General features: G+C 40.5%; 2 protein-coding genes across 7 annotated transcripts; one reads left to right on the top strand and one right to left on the bottom strand.

Annotated features, from left to right (window-relative positions):
- Window positions 1–58: 58 nt before the first annotated feature.
- isoc2 (isochorismatase domain containing 2) lies at window positions 59–11,673 on the bottom strand. Its single transcript, XM_056269979.1, has 6 exons — window positions 11,478–11,673; window positions 11,008–11,132; window positions 10,023–10,235; window positions 9,847–9,917; window positions 9,364–9,481; window positions 59–175 (listed from the first exon to the last, which is right to left on the bottom strand). Coding segments are annotated over exons 1-6 (594 nt in total). The 5' UTR covers window positions 11,479–11,673; the 3' UTR covers window positions 59–109.
- u2af2a (U2 small nuclear RNA auxiliary factor 2a) lies at window positions 98–20,129 on the top strand. Of its 6 annotated transcripts, XM_056269977.1 has the most exons (12): window positions 12,454–12,959; window positions 13,400–13,432; window positions 13,744–13,900; window positions 13,981–14,087; window positions 16,423–16,574; window positions 16,771–16,887; window positions 16,982–17,150; window positions 17,254–17,333; window positions 18,399–18,521; window positions 18,833–18,940; window positions 19,049–19,300; window positions 19,397–20,129. In XM_056269977.1, the coding sequence occupies exons 4-12, from the start codon at window positions 14,066–14,068 to the stop codon at window positions 19,529–19,531; spliced, it is 1,158 nt and encodes a 385-aa protein (XP_056125952.1). In that variant the 5' UTR covers window positions 12,454–12,959; window positions 13,400–13,432; window positions 13,744–13,900; window positions 13,981–14,065; the 3' UTR covers window positions 19,532–20,129. The 6 variants fall into 6 exon arrangements, with proteins under 6 accessions (XP_056125953.1, XP_056125952.1, XP_056125951.1 ...); XM_056269978.1 differs by lacking the exons at window positions 12,454–12,959; window positions 13,400–13,432 and adding an exon at window positions 98–202; XM_056269976.1 differs by lacking the exon at window positions 13,400–13,432 and having other exon boundaries at window positions 16,982–17,120; window positions 18,854–18,940.
- Window positions 20,130–21,684: the final 1,555 nt, after the last annotated feature.

Here is a 21,684-nt window from a genome sequence, read left to right as displayed (position 1 = left end):
TATGAAATTGCTTAAAAATCACATGAGTCCAACAGGTTCAGAGGGCAGTTTGTGTTGATTTTTAATAATTTATGTAATTATGTCTGCAGGGTGTGGTGTGCGACTGGCCCTATAGAGAGCTGAAGAAGGACAGCAGGCCTGTATCAGGGGAGGGGTGAGCCAAGAGCTTCTGGATCTGTGTGCGAAAAATGAAGGAGGACAGGTCAGAACATGAATGCAAACCTAATAAACCACAAAATCCCATCCACCTCAGCGCCACCTCATCATGCTGTCATTCAGACACAAACAAACCTAAAATTACAACCAGGGATGAAAATAAAAAACTTTTGCAGTATTCTTACTAGGACTAGATGTTTGAATCCTTTGTAATTCAGCAAGCGCTGTTGTTGGAGATGTCCTCTTGGGTGGGGTTGGATTGGGGGATGACTGCCTCCACACACCATCAGTTGTGCACGACAGCCTCATTGGGTGTTTCAGCCTTTTATCACAATACACCCTCACCCGAGGCTGGCCCACCACAGGCTGATCAGACCTGGGTGTGTTTCGCACTGGAGGCTCCATGAGGTCACTTTGCAGCCCATACAGTCTCCTTCCGCTTCAGCCACAGCCAGTGACTGCTTCTTTCGGCAGCAATTGCAAGGTCTTTGATGGTCTTCCGCTGAGCCAGTCCTCCGATTCCAAGCTCTAGTAGCCTTGTGGTGGAACTAGCTAAGCCCCTGCAGCCCACTTCCACTGGACGCACGTTTACCTTCCAGCCCCGTTCCTCTGCTTCGGCAGCCAAATCTGCGTATCGCAACCTTTTCATTTCAACTGCCTCATCGATGGCTTCCTCCCACAGGACTGTCAGTTCCACTATAAAGACATGTCGACAGGATTTGGACCAAAGGACCAGGTCTGGGCTGCAATTTCGGGTGGGAAGGTGAGCCTCTGACTTAAGTCTACCCGCATTTCCCAGACCTGGGCTGTGTTCAGTGGGCATGAGTCTGAAGGTGATCGATTGGTCGACCGGTTCTCCCCTTCCCGGACGAAGGATGTTGGTTGCCGGAAGGTAGTCTGGGCTTCCAGGGGCATGGCGTTGACGTTACCCTCTTACTCTCCAGTGTAGCAGCCAGGCACTTCAGCACTTGGTTGTGACGCCAGGTGTATCTGCCTTGCGTAAGGCTGGTCTTACAGCCCACCAGGATGTGTTTCAGGGTTGCTGGGGCAAGACACTGGAGGCAGGCTGGATCCTCTCCAAACCAGACATGTAGGTTGGTTGGAGAGGGCAGGACATCATATGTGGCTCTGATGGTAAAGCTCAGCATATTGGACTCCATGTTCCACAGCTTGCTCCAAGTGATTTTCCTCTTCTCCACACCTTTCCACCTCATCCAGCGGCCTTGCTTGGCTTGGGACACCGCTCTGGCACACCTGTCCACTTTCTCCTGGTGGCGCACCTCCTCAAACACCAGGCGCCGGCGTTCAGCTGGAGTAGCCTTCTGCCATGTGGGTGTTGTTGCTCCCAACCCTAGGCCCCCTCTGCCTTGTTGGACTTGGCCCACTATGTCCCTGTGTCTCAGAGCTGACTTTGCCTGTGCCACTGCTACACCTGGCCTCCACCTCCTCCCTGTGGCTACGGCAGGAGCAGCCCCTCTGACGATTCTGTGAGGGTCATTTCGAGTCTTGTTTTAGAGAGTATTTGTACTCCTCCACCAGGCTTGAGATTAACAGAGGGCTCCATTGCCGTACAGGCCTATGCTGCTGAGGTATCTAGGTAGTCCAAGCCACTTTCTCACCTGCACATTCACCAATCGCTCCAACCGATTGGTGTGGGATAGGGTGACCTCATAGATGGAAAATGGCCACATGAGGTGGGGCAGCAGTCCAAACTGAAGCCACCAGAGCTTCAGCTTCCCTGGGAGAGCAGTGCTGTCGATCTGCTTCAGGCCACTGATGGTATCCTGCTTGAGTTGTTCCACCTGTTCGGCGTCTTTGAGATCTGTGTTGTACCACCGACCAAATCTTTTGATGGGCTTCTCCAGGATAGTTGGTATCGGCTCGTCATTGACGTGGAACCTCTCATTTACGATCTGGCCCTTGACAATGGAGATACTGCGGGATTTGCTGGGTTTAATCTCCATTCGTGCCCATCTGATGTTTCCCTGGAGTTTGTACTGCAGGCGTTTGGTGCATGCGTTAGTCATTGTTATGGTCGTCATGTCATCCATATACGCCCTGATTGGAGGAAGCCGCAGCCCGCTCTTCAGACGTTCCCCTCCAACCACCCATCGGGATGCCCGAATTATTAACTCCATTGCCATGGTGAAGGCCAGAGGGGAGATGGTGCAACCAGCCATTATGCCTATCTCCAGGTGCTGCCATGCGGTTGTACTAGACTGAGTTGTAACGCAGAACTGGAGGTCCTGGAAATAGGCTTTGACCAGCCTTGTGATGCCCTCTGAGACTTGGAAGAAGTTGAAGGCTGCCCACAGCACCTCATGAGGCACTGACCCGAATGCATTGGCAAGGTCTGAGAAACCACTTATCCCTGCCTTCTGAACTGAGGTGTTAACATAGTTGTTCTTTTGCAGGAATGCTGAGACTCTTTGGGCCACAACACTGAAGAATTTTTTTCCTTCCACATTCAGTAAGCTGATCTGGCAGAATTGGTGGATGGTTGAGGAGTTCTTCTCTTTGGGAATCAGGATCCCTCCTGCCCTTCGCCATGCCTTAGGTATGATGCCTTTTTCCCAGGTCACATTCATTAGCTTCCAGAGGACCTTCAAGACACCTGGTGTGTTCTTATAGAGCCTATATGGAACACCGTTGGGCCCAGGGGCTGATGCTGTTCTTGCCCGCTTTACTGTGTTCTCAACTTCGCTCCATGTTGGGGGTCTTGTGTCCAACTGGTTCTCAGGTGGTTGGATTGGTGGCATGTCATTGGGGATGGTGGCTGGCACATGCCTCTGATTGTCGGAGTAGGTCCTCCTCAGGTGCTCCTCCAGTTCCCTCACAGGTACTTTGAGAGTCCCGGTTTTCTCCTTGACAAAGAGGTCTTTGGCGAACTTGTAGGGATCTCTATAGAAGGCAGTCCTTGTTCGCTCTTTCTTCTCACGTTGCTTTCTCAAGCATTCTGCTCTTCGCAGCGTTGCAAGGTGCTGCTTGCGGTCACCCTGTAACACCTCAATTCCTTCCCTTTCCACTTCTGTGGCCTTCTTCCACTGTCTTCTCAGGCATCTTCTCTCTTTCACAAGTTGCTCAATCTCTTGCTGCCTCCTGGACTTAAGATGGGCTGAAGGTTCCTTCTGAGTACTGTGGTCCTTGTGTTTCACTCCGAATCTCTCTGTGCCGTAGCTGTGGATGATCTCTCCTATCTTCTCCAATTTTCTTTCGACACCCCCTTTCAGACCTTCTAGGACAGGAGTCACCAACCCGTCGATCGCGATCGACAAGTCGATCTTGGAAGCATTTTAAGTCGATCGCGAAGAGTTTTCAAAATCAGAGAAAAAACACCAATATTTGTATTCATTATTATTTATTAATTAAAAATGCACCATGTGTGAGCCTACTGTGTGTAGTAAAACGTGTCTAGGGGATGCAGAGGCGCGCGCGCCGTTACAATGACGTCATTTTTGGCTCATGCGGACGCGTCGAGTATAAACAAGGCTTCACGCTTTAACCAGCTCAGCCACTTCACACTACGCTCACATCAAGCTCTTCAAGCTAACGATACGCAAGCTAACGAAACGATGGCACAACGGTGAGGGAGTAGGCTATTGGTAGTTTGAAATCTGCAGGGGTTTTCCAGCATAGACAATTATGAGGCGGCCGCCTCCGTCAAATTTATAGTTAAAGGAGTCATAATGTAGTATTAACTTTGATACCCACGCTCTATTATAGTCATTTCATGCCCTTCTAAAAAAGAAAAATTGGAAAAAAATAAACACAGAGCTCGTTTGACCCTTATTTCTGAATGCATTATTGTCTCGCGAGATCTGATGCGAGGTTTTGGCTCTCGTGGACGGTCATTTTAATAATGCAAATGAGGGGCGCGTTGATTGGTGGCAGGAAGGAGGGGGCTTGACACCGCAGGTAACTTCAGCATATCATTCCAAAATGACATCATAGCGCAAGTTGTTAATGAACCCGACCTGGCCGCGACCTACGGGATTTAACCGTATATGTTTGAGCCAGACTCTGAACCAGAGCTGGAAACGGAAGAGGAACAACAGTCAATTGAAGGACGTCTACATCAAATTGTCTCTGAATGGTAAAGACAATTTTTTTGACTGAGACATACATTAACATCAGTAACGAGCTAAAACGTTTTTTTTTTTTGCTATTTTCTCCCACATAAGTTTAGCTTTAATTTAATGTAGATTACATTAACGGAGATGTAGTCTACTTTATTTTCAGTTTACAGTGGTTATAGAGATTAACGTTTGCTATAATGTGTTGTTTTTGCCTTTTTTGACGTTGTGTTTTTTTAGATATTTAATAATTTTCATCTGCAGACATGTAACGTTATGTTTTTCTTTATGTTTATTAATTCTTGACTGTTTTTTAAATTTATCTATCCTTATCACATACATTAACCGCATTAGTAGTTAGCTGCTGTTTGTTACACAAAATATAGTAATAAAAACACAGTCTTACCGTTTCAAATTCAGGCAAGTCCCTGATTGTTGGAATGGCACCTTTTTCCAAACGTAGCTTCGATGCCAACTTCGCCTGATATTGCCCCAAATTTGTAAAAGATTCTTTTGTGAAATGTTTAGCGCAGACACCTAACGTTGAGCAAGTTGAGATGGTTGTCAAACATGATGAGATGGTTAAGATGGTTGATGAACAGCGTCATTAAAAATAAATTTCATCCACTTATCCCTTGTAGTTTGGTCAGTTTTGGGTAAAGAAAAAACATTAGAATGTGGATTATGACAGTCAACCACAGAGCAACTCACGTGTGCACTACGTTTCTGCATCTTTCTTGACTGAATATGATGGGGAGAGGGGCAGGGCGGGCCTCCTCTGCGGGGTCCATATATGGTATATCCGGCCCCGTCTTGACGTCAAGTCGGGGGGAGAAATTGAAATCTCGTATTTGATGTGCGCGTGCACGTTGGCTAGTTTAAGAACCCTGGGGTAAACAAACGCTTCACTTTTGAATATCGGCATCCCGGCCAATGTATAATCGTTAGTCAATCATAACATACATTGATTCTCATGGAAAAGTGAAAATTGCACATTATGACTCCTTTAAGAAACAATATAACGTTATAGACTACACACGACCAGAGTGCTGTTTTCCTGAATGCAAGCACGATTGAAACCAAGATATTGATTTCATAACAGTTCAATAAACAAATAGTTAAAATTAAGTTACTTACATTTTTAGACGCAATTACTGTTTTTGTTCTGTTTCAGCAGCGAAAATAGTTCCAAACAACAGAACCAGCGCATCTCACAGCAACACTCATCCATTATTCATCACTGAATGATTCAGCGTTTTGAATAATCGCTCGAGTCAAAGATTCAATTAACGTTACCCATTATTAAACCGCCTCATTCTGAATCAATCAGCCGTTTGAACGAATCGTTGACTGCCGCTTCTACTGGCGGTTTAGTTTCAAAGTATCATTCTTTTCAACATTCCTTATTTGTATATTCAAAAAATATTCAAAACAATCTCATAATCTCATTTAATACAGTTATAATTTTTCAATGTAAATTATTTAATTTGATTGGTAACAGCCTTGTCTTATTATTTTAATTGAATGTATTGATAAAATGTAAGAATTTGAAATGATTTTTAGAGCATACCAGTACATTAAATAAAATTAGGGGGAAAATGCCCTTTATAAAGGTACAAAAAATTATTCCGATAAGAGTGTTTTCAAAAATGAATCATTGACAATTTAAGTTTAAAGGGAGTAGGCTAAAGCCTCTGTTTAGGCTATAAAGGAAATGTAATTTTGCCAAAAGAAGAACTTTTAATTTAAATAAATGTTAATTTTAAATCAGCCTACTTCAGTGTGATATGTTACCATATTATCATGCTTATTTGAATAATTGTAATGTGATGATCAGATGCAGATATCTAAATCAAAGAATATGGGTGGTTGGCAGGTGGATTATTTTTTATTTTTAACAACAGATTCGAGTGACTCAAAGTGCACCAGATTAATGAATTTATCTTTAAAATGTACAAATTTTTCTCCCGGGGGGGGGGGGGGGGGGGGGGGGGGGCAAGAACAGTACTGACAGTCATAGTGCTGTCAAATCGATTAATTGCAATAAAGTTTGTTTATATATCATATATACGTGTATGTATCTATTTATATAAACTCCGCAAAAGAAAAAAAGGGAAACCCCCTTTTTCAGGATACTGTATTTTAAAGATAATTTTGTAAAATACAAATAAGCTTTACAAATCTTTATTGGAAAAGGTTTAAACATGTTTTTCATGCTTGTTCAATGAACCCTCAACAATTATGACACATGCACCTATGGAAAATTCCTTAAGACATTAAAGAGACCTTTTTACGGATGCCCCCGGTCCCCCCTAGTGTTACGATTTTACCACCTCCGCCTCATTTTGAGCCAGGAAAAACCCTTTATTGGCTATTGTTAAAAGGAGATCTGTGTTTTATGTTGTTGGAAAAGGGAAAGAGAAGTGCTGTACATGACTGTTTTAGGCCTGTAATTGATTGATTATTGAGGTAATGAATAGTAGTAGGTCTGTAATTTGTGTGAAAATATTTTTGAAGAATTGAAGGATGACTGTTGTCATAATATTTTGTATGCTAGTTGCACTTACCATTTTGATTTGAAATAGCCTATGTTTTAAAAGGGAAAATGAAACAGTACATTATTGGCTTAGGCCTGTAATTGACTGATTATTGTGTTTATATATGAGTAATAAGCCTGTGGATATATACTTAACAATGTTATATTACTGTTGAAAATGTTGAATTATAGTTGACAGTTTGTATAGTTATATACTATTTGTATAGTTAAATAAATATTTTGCTAGTGACTAACAGGCAACAAAGAATGTCAAAGTAGAACTACATTGTGGCCTTGTTTTTTCATAATTTTCTGCAAGTGGTAGATCTTTGTTTACATTTGGACTTGGGATGTGATCTTAGGCTTGAAAAGGTTGGTGACCACTGTTCTAGGAGATGGACGAGGTCTGTGTCAATGGATCCCCACTCCTTTTTCTGGCAGGATTTGGGACACAGAATTTGAGGCTTTCGTCCATCCATTTTCCTCTCTACTGACTGGATGGGGTCTGGGCTGATCTCCGTTAGGGGAGCTGTGCTTGACAGAGCTTCGTCTGGGGTGCTGATACCCTGTGGGCTGTGGTAAGTATCCTGCCACTGGGCTTCATCCGACCGATTTGCCCTACCTCTGAGGAAGTAGTGGTCAATGCAGGGTCCCTTGGTAAACTATTTTAGGCACTTTTTTCTGCCCTGGTGGATCTTGAGAACCTTCTCCGTTGTGATCTTATTCCAGCCACAGATACAGCTTTGTAGTTTGTGTCCTGTCAGTGCTGTAAGTCCGTCAACTGTCTTGCTGATCGTCTTTTCGATTCCAAAGTCTGTTACCATGTGGTCTGCTAGTGAGTCATCTTGAGCCCCCGCTCTCGCAGACTCAGGGGGTATTCTTCCTCTTTAATTTTTCGTAGCAATGGTTGGGTGGATCCGAGTCATTGTGTTGTGACCGGCCCCTGCCGACATTGGTAGCTAGCCCATGCCAGCCCCAGAATCATATTATTTCCTTAAGGTCTTATAAAAAAAGGGATAGTTCCACCAAACTCCAACTTCTGACAAATTAAAGAGTAATAGGAATTAGGTCTGTCAAGCTTAAATGTCCAAATGTTTGTGCTGTATTCCTTTAAATACCAGCTGTGTGTTTAACGTGCATGTACATTAAGATTTTCCCTACATTGCATATATATATATATATATATATAATATATTTATATATATATATATATATATATATATAGAGAGAGAGAGAGAGAGAGAGAGAGGAGAGAGAGAGAGAGAGAGAGAGAGAGAGAGAGAGAGAGAGAGAGAGAGAGAGAGAGAGAGAGAGAGAGAGAGAGAGAGAGAGAGAGAGAGAGAGAGACACACACCGGACACTTTATTAGTTACACTTTGTACGCGCCGGGTTGGACCCCCTTTTGCCTTCAGGAATTAAAGGGATTCCCTTAAAGGAATAGTTCACTTCAAGATGAAAATTCTGTCATCATTTACTCACCCTCAAGTTGTTTCAAACCTGTATGAATTTCTTTCTTCTGCTGAACACAAAGGAAGATATTTTGGAGAATATCGGTAACCAGACAGTTGATGAACCCCATTGACTTCCAAAATAAACTGTTTGGTTACCATTTGGGCCCCAAAGTGTGCAAAGAAAATATCCCCATACCGTTACAGCACCAGCCTGAACCTTTGATACAAGGCAGGATGGATTCAGATCACAATCTTCTATTGTCCAATTTTGGTGAGGCTTTGTGAATTGTAGCCTAGTTTCCTATTCTTAGCTGACAGTGTCACCGGTGTGTCTTCTGCTGCTGTAGTCCATCTGCTTCAAGGTTTGACGTGTTGTGCGTTCAGAGATGCTCTTCTGCAGACCCCGGTTGTAACTGGTGGTTATTTAAGTTACTGTTGCCTTTCTATCAGCTTGAACCAGTCTGGCCATTCTCCTCTGACCTTTGGCATTTACACAGCATTTTCCCCCACAGAACTGCCGCTCACTGGATATTTTCTCATTCTCTGTGAACCCTAGAGATGGTTGGGTGTGAAAAATCCCAGTAGATCAACAGTTTCTGAAATTCTCAGACCAGGCCATCTGGCATCCCTTTCAAAGTTACTTAAATAATCTTTCTAACCAATTCTAATGCTCAGTTTGAACTTCAGCAGACCATAGCTGTGTTTGAAATCGCCCCCTATACCCTCATTCACTATTCCCTACATGACTTCACTAATATATATGTGTGTGTGTGTGTGTGAATTCGGACACTGAGTGCACCGGAATGACTGCCGCTTTTGCATAGTTTGTGCTTTCTGTTTAAGGGTATAGGGGGCCTAAATTTCAGACCATTTCTACATGCCTTAATGCATTGAGTTGCTGCTATGTGATTGGCTGATTAGATATATCCGTTAACTAGCAGTTGAACAGGTGAACCTAATAAAGTGGATGCGGTGAGAGTGTGTATATATATATATATACACATACACACACACACAAACATTTTAAATTTCTTGAATTATAAATAAGAAAAGTTATATATACATTTTTTATATATAAATGATAATATGCAAAAGAAAAAGATCAGATGGATTTAGAATAGATGCTGACAGACAGGTCGGCAGATACCTCTTTAAAGTTGGGGTGTTTGGCATCCTGCACTAGTTGTAATAAAACTCCCTCTGTAGTGGTGAGAAACGCCCCACTCTGCTTCAGTCGTGACAGTGCAAAAAGACGATCTGTATGACTGAAAAACAAAAGGCAGATATGTTTTCAAAACCCTGACAATCACTTAAAGAATTGACTTATAGGACACATCAGATTTTACACAACCACCTCATCTTTAAGCAAACACTGTGAAATTCCTCCAGTTTCTATAGACCTTTAGAAAAAAAGCTTATAGATGCCATCCATCATTTGACTTGAGTTTGTGTCTGAAAAGATGTGGGTGAGAGTAAAGATAAGGTATGTAGGTGTCTCATGTTTGCATTGATTTAAAACACAGTTTTTCCTGTTTTATCACGTGACATAACGCTTTCCATAAGATACATAAATATAGAATATCACAACAGTTTTCAATTTTGTATATTTTAAACAAAATTATTATTATACCTCCGAGAGGAGACAGCATCTGCCACAATATGGACCTCCATGCCTCGCTCCAGAAGATCATAGGTTGTACACTACAGTAAAACAACAACCTTAAAGATCATGATCAGGAGACAATAAATGTGTCAGTGAAAGTAAAAAGTGCCATGGCACCAGTTTAAAAATCCGTTTGACATTACCGCAATGCACGCTTGAGCCTCGATGCCACATAGTATGACTTGCTGAGGGTCTCCCAGGCTCTTGAGTGAGCTCTCGACACTGTCCGTCAGCATGGAGAAACTGGTCTTTGTATGAGGCTTCAGGCCCTCGGCCCCCAGCTCAGGAACAGTGGGGCCCAGACCTTTAGGGTACTGCTCGGTTAAAATCTGAGGGATGTGCAAGATTCGGCATGCCTGGAAGAGAAACAAAATTTATCATGTCCATTTCCCAACCTACAATGGAACTGCCATATTACTAAGATTTAAATGGATATCCCTCTAGCATTCCTCACTCAAGGGTCATGTTTCTGATCCTCGGCAGTCAAAACAGACCAAACACAATAAGCCTAACATTTTTTGATGAATGAATGTGCAATATTTTGTTTCAATAATATTTATTCTTTTAATATCTAGTATTTTGAGGCTATAACAAAATATTTCACGCTACTACAAAATATTCACCTCTAAATTATGCACCATTTATTTCTATATATAAATTAATTACTTTTATTATTCATTATATATTTAGACATTAGATATTATCAAACACTGCTTCATTATGGCTGATTTGTAGATTGTACCCAAATATTGACATTTTTTAGTACTTCCCATTCGTTTCCAATAGCGGTAAGTTTTGACCACAAAGATCACAAGTGTGACTATTTTTTAAGAGACGATTTAGCCTTTTCTAATCATGTCAACAATTTCTTGTGGTCAAATAGCAAGTGCCACAAAATTCACCATGTTTCGTACCATTGCAAAGAAGTAATATAAATTCTGAAAAATTCCAAATGTAAAATATTTCAGTCTTAAATTACAGAAGACCACCAAAGGGATATAGATAATGCATAGAAAATCAGGTAGCTGACAAGATGCAGTGGTGACAGCACATTTAATACATGATAATTATAGATTGTGTTATATGAATACTCCAGCAGTTCTGATTAACTAAAGGTGCTGATTGTACCTGTAGCAATCTTGCTGCATTGCTCACAATGTTTGTGAACTGGAAAATATTGGGTCTGAACTTCTCCTGAATGTCACACAGTAGCAGCACTGAGCCTTTGGTAGACAGCCTGCCAATTCTTGCCACTGAGGAGATAACCAGGTAATTATGTCACATAATGTCTCACATACTGCGAGTCTTTGTGCTGGGGCCCTCTAGGGGGCCCCAATAATTCTTAAAATCATTTCAATTTAGTCATAATACCATAACCTTAATTAAAACGCTAAATCGTTAAAAAAATAAAGATGCACTAAATAAACTTTAATGAAAATAAAAACCAGTATGTCTAAATCGATGTTGTGAAAGTACATAGAGCTCCTAATGTCCTGCATGTAAATAACTCCTTGAATTCTTCTCACACATTTATAACACACAGATTTCAACCACAGCTGCGTTGATAGAGTTCAATGTCATTCACGAGGAGTACTTACTGTTTGTAGTGTAATATGAGGGAGTCTCAGACCTCAAAGATCAAGATCAGGTCACCGTTACCTGTATGTTATGTCCACTGCTCGTATTGGTCAAACTGTTGAAACTCTAGTGAAGTTTATATGGTAATGACTAAGCCGAGTACAACACTAACATATTCATAAATGACAGCAACGCACAAAATTCAGATACAGCACAAAGGTAACGTTATATCCTGATATCTACGTGTGCCCTTGAAATATATATTTCCTTGATTATTATTACAACAATGCACAACACAAACCTCCAGATTAGAGGCCACTAGTGGCGTATAGCTCGTGATTTTGAACCAATCTTTCAAATGAACGATTCAGAAGGAACTCTTCAACTAGCTCCATTTAAAGAATGATGATAGCAAGAGCCAATAGATTTCGAGTAAGGGTTGTAAATGAGAATTTCGTTGGTTGGACTCAGAGCCATGCGACCTACTCAACGAAACCGCCCCTTCACTGAAAGAATCTATTTTGTGTTTTGAGACTCGAGTCGGAGCAGCACTGAAAAAGTCATTTCGTTTGTGAACGAACTGAATGCATCGGATAAGTAAATGATTCACTGGCTCACCTATAACCCCAACACACAAAAATACCCTTTGGCGTAACCCTGTGTAACCATAGAATGTAAAAAAAAAAGTGTGTAAAGGAAAGGAGCACTGAATTTGAAAGAAACAATATAATGAATAGATTCAAAAGATTCGAGTCAGTGGGATGAATCAAAATCCCAACCACTGTTCAGTGTTCACTGCCATCCAGATCCATTAGAGGGCGTTGTGAGATTCAAAGCAATTCAGTGTATTTTTTGTTTTTGTTTTGTTTTTTTGTATTGAACATATTAATTTACATGTAATGATTTTAAATGCATGCATGCAATACTAAAAATCAGCAACAGTAATAGATACCCGTTATAATATATTTTAATGGCTTGATATGTAAAATTGACCCGGAAGTGTTTGGGAGTGGCGACTGACCTTAGTGGGCGCACTCTCACGGCCTTGGCGTTCCACAGATTTTGTGGAAAATATAGGGTCTATTTAACGTATCTCGATGTTTTTGAGGAATACATGAGCTCTTCCACGAGCAAAGCCCTCGTTTATGCCAGCACATTATCTGGTGCATGTGTGTGTTTACTCTAGGTCTCTTTGAAAGCACGTTTTCCTCATGCTAGTCTTTGTATGTTCTGAGCGCTTCTGCAAGACTCCAGCTCGACTCCTGCATCTTTTATTAAACTCCGCTTTGCTTTCCCAGGGTCGCATTTTTCCCTTACAAAAACTGTAGTTTCTTAACGTTTCACGCTTGGTGTGAACTTTATTTTTGTATTTGCGAGATATTCGCAGCCGCCGAATTGCTAGCTGCAAGCTAGCCCGCTTCACCCTCAGTCGGCGTGTTGGAGCTGCTGGAAAATGTCAGATTTTGACGAGTTTGAGAGACAGCTAACCGAAAATAAGCAAGGTGAGAAATAAATGTATAATTGTGATGAAAGTGAGGCCAAGTGTTACAGTTGATGTGGTAGTGGTCATTGAATGGATCGGTTTCCCTGGATGTTCCTGCAGCCTGAAGGGTGGTCTGCATCATATTGCACAGAAGGAAACTAGACAAATGTAGTGCTGTTGTGTCGTATGTGTGCTGTAAACCTAATTTGCAGAGGATGTGTGTTTGGTGGATGGTTTCACAGAGATATTGAGCTTTATGTTGTTGCATGCATGCATAAATAAATATGACCGGGTTAGTGCTGATCAGTGTTAAAACCTCACCAGGGCTTAGGTAAAGAATGTGATAAGTACAATGGCATCTATGCCTTACGTTATCTAGTTATATTTAGTTAAAGGCATAGTTCACCCAAAAATTAGAATTCATAATTTTTCATCAATATATTCTTTTATGTTCCACAGAAGAAAGTCATACAGGTTTAGAATAACATGAGGGTGAGTAAACAATACAGATTTAAACATTTTTGGTGAACTGTCCCTTTAAGAATTGAAATATCGCAGTGACCATTTTAAATAATTAAAACATTTCCCACATATAGACAACATGCTATTTCAAAAATATATGCTCTCATAAATGTACAAAATATCATTTTCAGCCACCAAATATTACTTTAACAAATTCAATTTCTGGTGCTTAGATGAGCATCAGCAAGCAGATATCAGTTTGAATAAACATACATGTTGAATTGAAGAAAATACTAATTTTATTCATGTTTTGTACATTGCTGTGCAACTCAAATGTGCAGCGGACCGAGACAAGGAGAACAAGCACCACCGGCGCAGTGGCTCCAGAAGTCGTAGCAGAGACCGGGACAGGAAGAGAAGGAGCCGGGACCGTGACAGAGAAAGGAGAGGCAGCCGAGAACGTCATGGAGATAGCAAGGACCGCAGACACAGACGCAGGTACGTTGGGGAAACATTTTAATTCGAGCCTGTACATTTTCAAATAGCGTCATTGTTGGTTTCACTTTCTCCCTGTGCAGTCGCTCCCCACACCGTGAGAAGAAAAAGATTAAAGTGAAAAAATATTGGGATGTTCCTCCTCCTGGATTTGAACACATCACACCCATGCAGTACAAAGCCATGCAGGGTAAGAGTCTGTTTTTCATTCTTTCCTTCTCTAACCCTGTTTACTCCTGCTGTGATTCATCTTAATGCAGTTATTTCTGGTTGTGCTGCCTTAAAATTGTCTGATTGAACAATATGTAATTAAAGCTTATAACTCTACAGTTCACAAGTTTGGGATCAGTATGATTACATTTTTTGAAAGAAATTACTACTTACTCAGCAAAGACGTATTACCGTAATTCCTCAAATAAAGACCGGTATTCAAATAAACGCCGGGCCTCTGATAGTGGCCGGGGGCGTGGTCAACGCGGACAAATAAAGGCCGGTCTCAAATTAAGGCCGGGGAAAAAATAGTGTGAATAGGTACACTTTAAATGAATGTACACTCAAAGACGGACGCGCTCAGCGCTTGTCATATATCACAACTATTAAAGTCCCTGTAAAGGCAATTTAAAAAAAAAATTCTAAACACATTATAAATGTTACAAATGTATTGATTAAACATATTACAAAGACTGTGAACTGTGAAGTACTGAATTGTGGAGTTAGACCGTTAAACAGTTTTTCACCATTGCTATTTTCCGGATTTTCTGGGCGGGGCTAAAACGGGGCTCGATGACGCACTGGAGCCCTTGAGCTCCTGGACACGCCCCTACTTGACGCACTAAAGCCGCTGAGGCTGGCCGCTCCTAACAATATTATAGAGCACATTCACATCAGTTTGCCGCTCATTCGCGAGTTACTGTCAGTACTATTATTAGTAACTGCCTACATATTGCTAGCTAGCTATGCCTTTGTCACGGAAATGCGTTACGTTACTACCTGGATGCGATCACCGGATCAGTACAAAACAGATCGGTGTACTTATTTACATTTCTGAAAAACGATTACATCAAGAAGAAGTGGATTAATTTTGTGAAGAGCCACCTTGATGGAGAGCTGAGGATCACCGCCAAAACCCACCTCTGTAAGTGATCATTTTACACGGGATAGTTTTATAAACTTTCATCAGAGACAACTGGGATTCACTGATAATCCGCTGTTACTGGTGAATGGGGCCGAACCGACTCCCGCCTGGCCTTCATCCTCCAGTCGCGCCGACAACTGGTGCCATCATCGGCAGTGCGTGCCCACCGTGCGAGCATCCATTTCGGCTGTAGAGTTGAGTGTGGCGACGGCAGCTTTCCCGCGAGTGGGCGTGGCTTCAGCACAGCCAGCGGACACGCCCCCAGCGTTTGAGAGCAGAGAATACTGCTCATTTTTTCAAGATTTTGATAGCTTATTTTATGTACTTGCTGGCTTTTTTTATCATTCAAATTTGGCTGGGTGACTAATAACACATTTTTCTGTGGTGTGACAAACTCAGAACACATACTTAATTTTGACTTTACAGGGACTTTAAGTGTTTTTAACCACATGTTTATTTTAGGTTTCAGACATTTAAATAGATATGATTTATAGCAAAACAATAAATTTATAGTTTGTAAAATACACAATGGTGTCTATGGAAGCAGCAATAACAATCCATTCAAATATATTTGGCGACGTGTTTTATTCATATCAGATGCACAGTGTAAGTAACTATAAAGTTTACTCTATTCTTCTCCCAGTTCACCGGCCACTTACTTTCATGTATTTCGGGAGAAACTGAAGAATTCACGCGCTGTAACTTAACAAATACAACAGGAATCTCCGAACTGCGGTGCCCATCTCACGTTACAGATCAAGATCATTTATAAAGGGTTTTAAACGACAAAACAAACTCACTTACACGGATTTGAGAGTCAGAATAGAAGATAGTTGATGACATGGTAAGCAAGTTTGTTAATATTTAGAAATAAAAGCGCTACATCTGTCATATAGCGCTATTTTGGCTGTGGTGAACACGTGCCAAGCATGATGCGTCACCATGGAAACTTGGCTGGCGGGCGGGCGGGGATCGCGAATTAGAAATAAAGGCCTGCCTCTAATAAAAGCCTGCTTCAAATAAAAGCCGGCTACCATCTGCAGTTCAGGTAAATAAAGGCCCCGGCCTTTATTTGAGGAATTACGGTAAATTGATCAAATGAGACGGTAAAGACATTTTATAATGTTACAAAAAAATCTGTTCAAATGCTGTTCTTTTGAACTCTCTATTCATCAAAGAATCCTGAAAAAAAATCAGTTTCCACAAAAATATTAAGCAGCACAACTGTTTATAATGATGTTAATAATAAAAAAATGTTTCTTGAGCACCAAACCAGCATATTGCAATCATTTCTCAAGAATCAGATAATACTGATGACTGGAGTAATTCAGCTTTGCCATCACAGGAATACATGTCTAACATACTTGTAAACCTTGTTCTTTGACTTCAGCTGCTGGTCAGATCCCGGCCACTGCTCTGCTGCCCACAATGACCCCTGAGGGTCTAGCTGTGACCCAAACACCTGTTCCTGTCGTGGGCAGTCAGATGACTCGACAGGCCCGGCGGCTCTATGTGGGCAACATCCCATTTGGCATCACAGAGGTGAGCTTCATTATTATCTGACATCCTTTAGTATTTTGGTGTAGTGGAACGTGTGATGATCTTTCCGTCAACGTTATGGTGAATCCAACTGTATTTTTTCAATCGTAGTACAACAAATTCTTTTTTTTAATGCTTTTATTTGTTCTTGCTCCAGTATGATAATAGCAGTGCTTTCTAATTTATTTTATAAATATAGGAGTCTATGATGGACTTCTTCAATGCTCAGATGCGTTTGGGTGGCCTGACTCAGGCCCCAGGAAACCCAGTTCTTGCTGTCCAGATCAACCAGGACAAGAATTTTGCCTTTCTGGAGGTCAGTCTTCATTCTCAGCAGTAGATCCTCTCAAAATTATTCCAAACATTTTGGGAGTGTAATATGAATGTTATTTTTATGTTTGTTTATACAGTTCCGCTCGGTGGATGAGACTACACAGGCCATGGCATTTGATGGCATCATTTTCCAGGGACAAAGTTTGAAGATTCGCCGACCACACGACTACCAGCCTCTGCCCGGCATGAGTGAGAATCCCAGTGTCTATGTCCCAGGCACGTCACTCTTTTGCTCCCCCAATTCTTGTACGCTCAATGTTTTGCTCTTTTCAGTCATAATTTCATTGAAACTTTAGTGATTGATTTAATGCGGATCATTTTTGGTCACACTCTGGTTCTCTCTCCCTAGGTGTCGTTTCCACGGTGGTGCCTGATTCGGCCCATAAACTCTTTATTGGCGGTCTGCCAAATTACCTCAACGATGACCAGGTTCGTGTTAAAATTGCATTATGTGGCAGCAAGTTCCGGTCACTGAGGGCTGCTGAGCTAACTATTGATTGGGCAGAACTGATTTCCCAGTATGTTTTATTTGCCATTATTCTGAGTGTAATTAAAGTAGAATTGTTTTGACCAAAGTTTTTCCATAACTTGGCATGGCTTGTTGTTTTTAGTGGCTGTGCGGTCCTTAACCCCTGATGACAACACCAGCTACAACAATGTGATTATGATAGCTTTTGATATTAGCATATTGATTATGATATTGGCAGATATGCTAATCTTTTGACTGTGCTAAAGTGAAAAAGCGTTTAATGCTTTACTAAAGGAAATATAAAAACTTTTCATGCTCCTCAGAACAGATGGATCCATGATATTAAAGCCTTTAAGTTCACATGTTTGCAGGGTTGCCATGTCTGCGTAACAAATCTAGCCCAGTTGCCAATCAGTAATAGCCCAAATATCAACATTTAAAATGTCACTCCACATACTGTACCTAAAATATATATTTTACAGTGACTGTTATGACTTCACAATTTCAACTTGTAGTAGTAAACATAAACGCAGTCTGTTTTCATAAAGGAGCTCGCTGGAGCACAAAACTTAACATCTAGCACAGTTTTATAATTGGTAGAATATAAAATATTTCAGGCAAATATAATTTATGCAATATGTCAAACCTTTATGCCGTGGGAAAAAAATCAACACGTGGCAACCATTTAAAATTTTCGCAAGAAACCGCTTGTCATTGTAAAAAACTATTTATTTTAAAAACTCAATATTTTGATTTATGATAAAAGTCTCTTATGCTCACCAAGGCTGCATTTATTTGACCAAAAATACAGTTATATTATGAAGTATTACATTTTGTAGTAGTATTTATTTTATTTGAAATGCGTGTTTTCTATTTGCATATATTTTAAAATGTAACTTATTCCGGTGATGGCAAAGTTGAATTTTCAGCAGCCATTACTCCAGTTCTGTGAATATTCACGCACATATATGTATAATATTTATATCAAAGTAATTTTAAGTTAATGATTTTTCTCTGTTCCACAGGTCAAAGAATTGCTGACATCGTTTGGTCCTCTGAAGGCCTTTAATTTGGTCAAAGACAGCGCTACAGGCCTCTCTAAGGGCTATGCTTTCTGTGAATATGTTGACGTCAATATCAACGACCAGGTGATTAAAAACACAAGCATTAAAATTACATAATCAGTCTGTCAACTCCCAGCAAATAACATAAGCTTATACAACACTATCTGAGACCCATCACCCAACACTTACCTTTTTCCTCTGCATGTAATGGGCTTCATCACATTACATATATGTACATATATTACATATACTGTTTAATATGGGCTGTATCTGTAGATCCAGATAGATAGAATAGAATGAAATAATTTGGCCAGGATTTATCCATGGCTTAGAACAGGAAATGAGCTAGAGGCGTGTCAGAGCTGTTAATTGACATCCATGTTAACCTCTCCAAGGCACACTGTTCACTATCACAGGCCATCGCGGGGCTTAACGGGATGCAGCTGGGGGACAAGAAACTCCTGGTTCAGAGAGCAAGCGTCGGCTCCAAGAACACCACACTGGTGAGGGACAGTGTGAATGTGTTCCAGTATCGAGTACCTTTGTGTGTGGTTGATGTGCTCAATCTCCTATTATTTCTCACTCTTGTCCCCTCTTTCTTTCATCTGAAGACTGGTATAAACCAGACTCCAGTTACCCTTCAAGTTCCAGGTCTCATGAACAGCTCGGTAACTCAGATGGGTGGCATTCCCACAGAAGTATTGTGTCTGATGAACATGGTGGCTCCAGAGGAGCTGCTGGATGATGACGAGTATGAGGAGATCGTGGAAGACGTCAGAGACGAGTGCTCTAAATACGGTCAGGTCAAGAGCATCGAGATTCCACGCCCTGTAGATGGCCTGGAAGTTCCTGGCACTGGAAAGGTTTGATAAATACATGTACATTTGAATGAAAAATGTAAAAGTAACTTGTTAAAACTGTTGTCCATGTTGTTTTTTTCTCTCTCTTTTTCCCCTTAGATCTTTGTGGAGTTTATGTCAGTGTTTGACTCTCAGAAGGCAATGCAAGGCTTAACAGGAAGGAAATTCGCCAACAGAGTGGTGGTGACTAAATATTGCGACCCTGATGCTTATCACCGCCGTGACTTCTGGTAGAGACTGGACTGAATCAAGAGCTAGAGAGACGCAGATGGTGTGATATCAGTCTCCCAGAAACCCCTTATTTTGTAGGTTTATGAGGTCTGAGAGGGTGTGAGCTTTCTTTTTAAATCTGGCAGACTAAAACATGACTTGTGATTGGTCAGAATGTAGCGAACCAATTATTTGTCATGTTTTTTATGTTGTTGATTGCAACACTGAAGTATGTGCAAAGCTATAAGATGGGAAAATAGATCGTACTACTGTATGTCATTGTCTACAGAAAAGGATACAGTTAGAGATGCCACTAAACTTCCAGCTTAATTTTGGCCCATAGTGATTTTACGTGTCAGTTTTCTTTCCCCTCAATGTTAAATACCTGCTCTATCATCTGTACAGCTCACACTTTTGAGCCAGACTGGTCAGATAGGAGTGAGAGGAGGATATAAAGAAGCAAGTGAGGGAAGAGAAATGATGACAACAACAGAAATGAATGTTACACTCAAACAAGAAGGTGAGGGGGTATTTGAGGAGAGAAGTCTTTGTTATTTTGACATGGTTTTTATTTTGGCTGTGAAATTAGGTTTCCTGTGTAAAAGTGCAGTTTAAAAAGCCAGATGAGTTTCTGGATTGTCTTTTGACACCACACATGTATGAGGTAAAGCTGTTACAGGCATCTTAGCTTGTAGAGTGTGAATATTACCAATTAAGTCTATACTGTCTTCTATCTTGCCCCTCCTCTCTTTTTTCCTGCTATCTCTCCTTCCTTTTATAATAGTTGTACTGTTTCTTGTGAACCCTATTTTCCTGGCCCCATCTAACCAAATTTATACACAGTGAAAAAGAAACTTGTCTCTTTTATTTTTTTTTATTTTTTTTTTATACATTCTGATTCTGTATCTAACTGTCCACTGCTGTTTTTTAAAACTGTAATAAGCTGAGTTGATTTAATACAATGCATTTATGTATGAGGACCAGAGAACCAATCTGGTGAAATAAACCCAATGCATTTGAATTGAATCGCGACACTCTGCATCTGTATTCTGCCAGCAGATAGTGCTAACAGGCACTGCTCACTAGTTCTAACTAGTTTATCACCGATACGGTATCTGAGTATTATGAGCAATGGGTTAGTCTGTAAGTCAGTCTGTTTTTAGACTCGGGGGGCCGTTATTTGGGGCTGGCGGGTGGGTGGGAAATTGGGATAGAGTGTTGTTTTTTTTTTTCTCAAATAAAAAAAAAAAAAACAGGAAAAAATATCAATGAAATATGTTTATTACCGATATTCATGTGCTTCTATGGGTTGACTGAAAACTATGAAATGCAGAGAATTAGAGATTATGGGGAGTTAAATGTGCTTCACAAATCCAGAAGTATGAAACTGAATAAAGTCCTCTGTAAAGGAGGAGGATTATTTATTGGGTGGTTAATTTTAATAGATTATAATAAACTGCTTTTAGCTGCTTGACCAAGGGTATGTGATATACGGTAATAAAAAAAATTTATTATGTAGAAAACAAATAACATAACTGTTTAAAACACATTATCTCCTAGTCTCAGTCGTCAGTGGCACAACTATGGACCACCTGATGCATGTTGTGAAAGATTTCGGAAAATATATTTTCAAACCTACCGTTACTTTTCAGGGAGCCAGGAAAAATTTGTTCACAAGCTCAACAGAAAAATATGGTTCAGTCAGCCCGGTACTTCTGTTTATTACTTATATGCCCTCCCACAAAAAATAAGCATTTTAATGTATTTACTGTAAAGTTTTTTCAGTAACACTTTATTTTACAGTGTCCTTGTTACATATGTTACATGTACTTACTATAGTAATAACAGTAAATTATGCATAATTACATGCAACTAACCTTCAACCTAATGCTACCCTAACCCTATAGTAAGTAGCCTACATGTAGTTGCTTAATATTACTCAGTACTTAAATATATAATTACACTGTAACAATGACACCTTAAAATAAACTTTTTACGCTTTTAACAAAAAAAATGGCACCTGGAAATTAATCACCTGCAATGTCAATAAATTAAACACTTCTGCTGGAAAATGATGGCATATGGTGTGAAACATACTGACAAATTGTTAGTTTTTGCAAATTTGTTAACACCATTTATGTTAGCCAGCTAGATGACATTCTCATGGAAACAAATCA

This window comes from Rhinichthys klamathensis, unplaced genomic scaffold (genome assembly GCF_029890125.1).
Source record: "Rhinichthys klamathensis goyatoka isolate OS25496 unplaced genomic scaffold, OSU_Roscu_1.1 h1tg000295l_1, whole genome shotgun sequence".
NCBI classification, from domain to species: domain Eukaryota; kingdom Metazoa; phylum Chordata; class Actinopteri; order Cypriniformes; family Leuciscidae; genus Rhinichthys; species Rhinichthys klamathensis.
The sequence above is the reverse complement of the archived record's forward strand: the minus strand, read 5'-3'. Positions and strand labels throughout refer to the sequence as shown.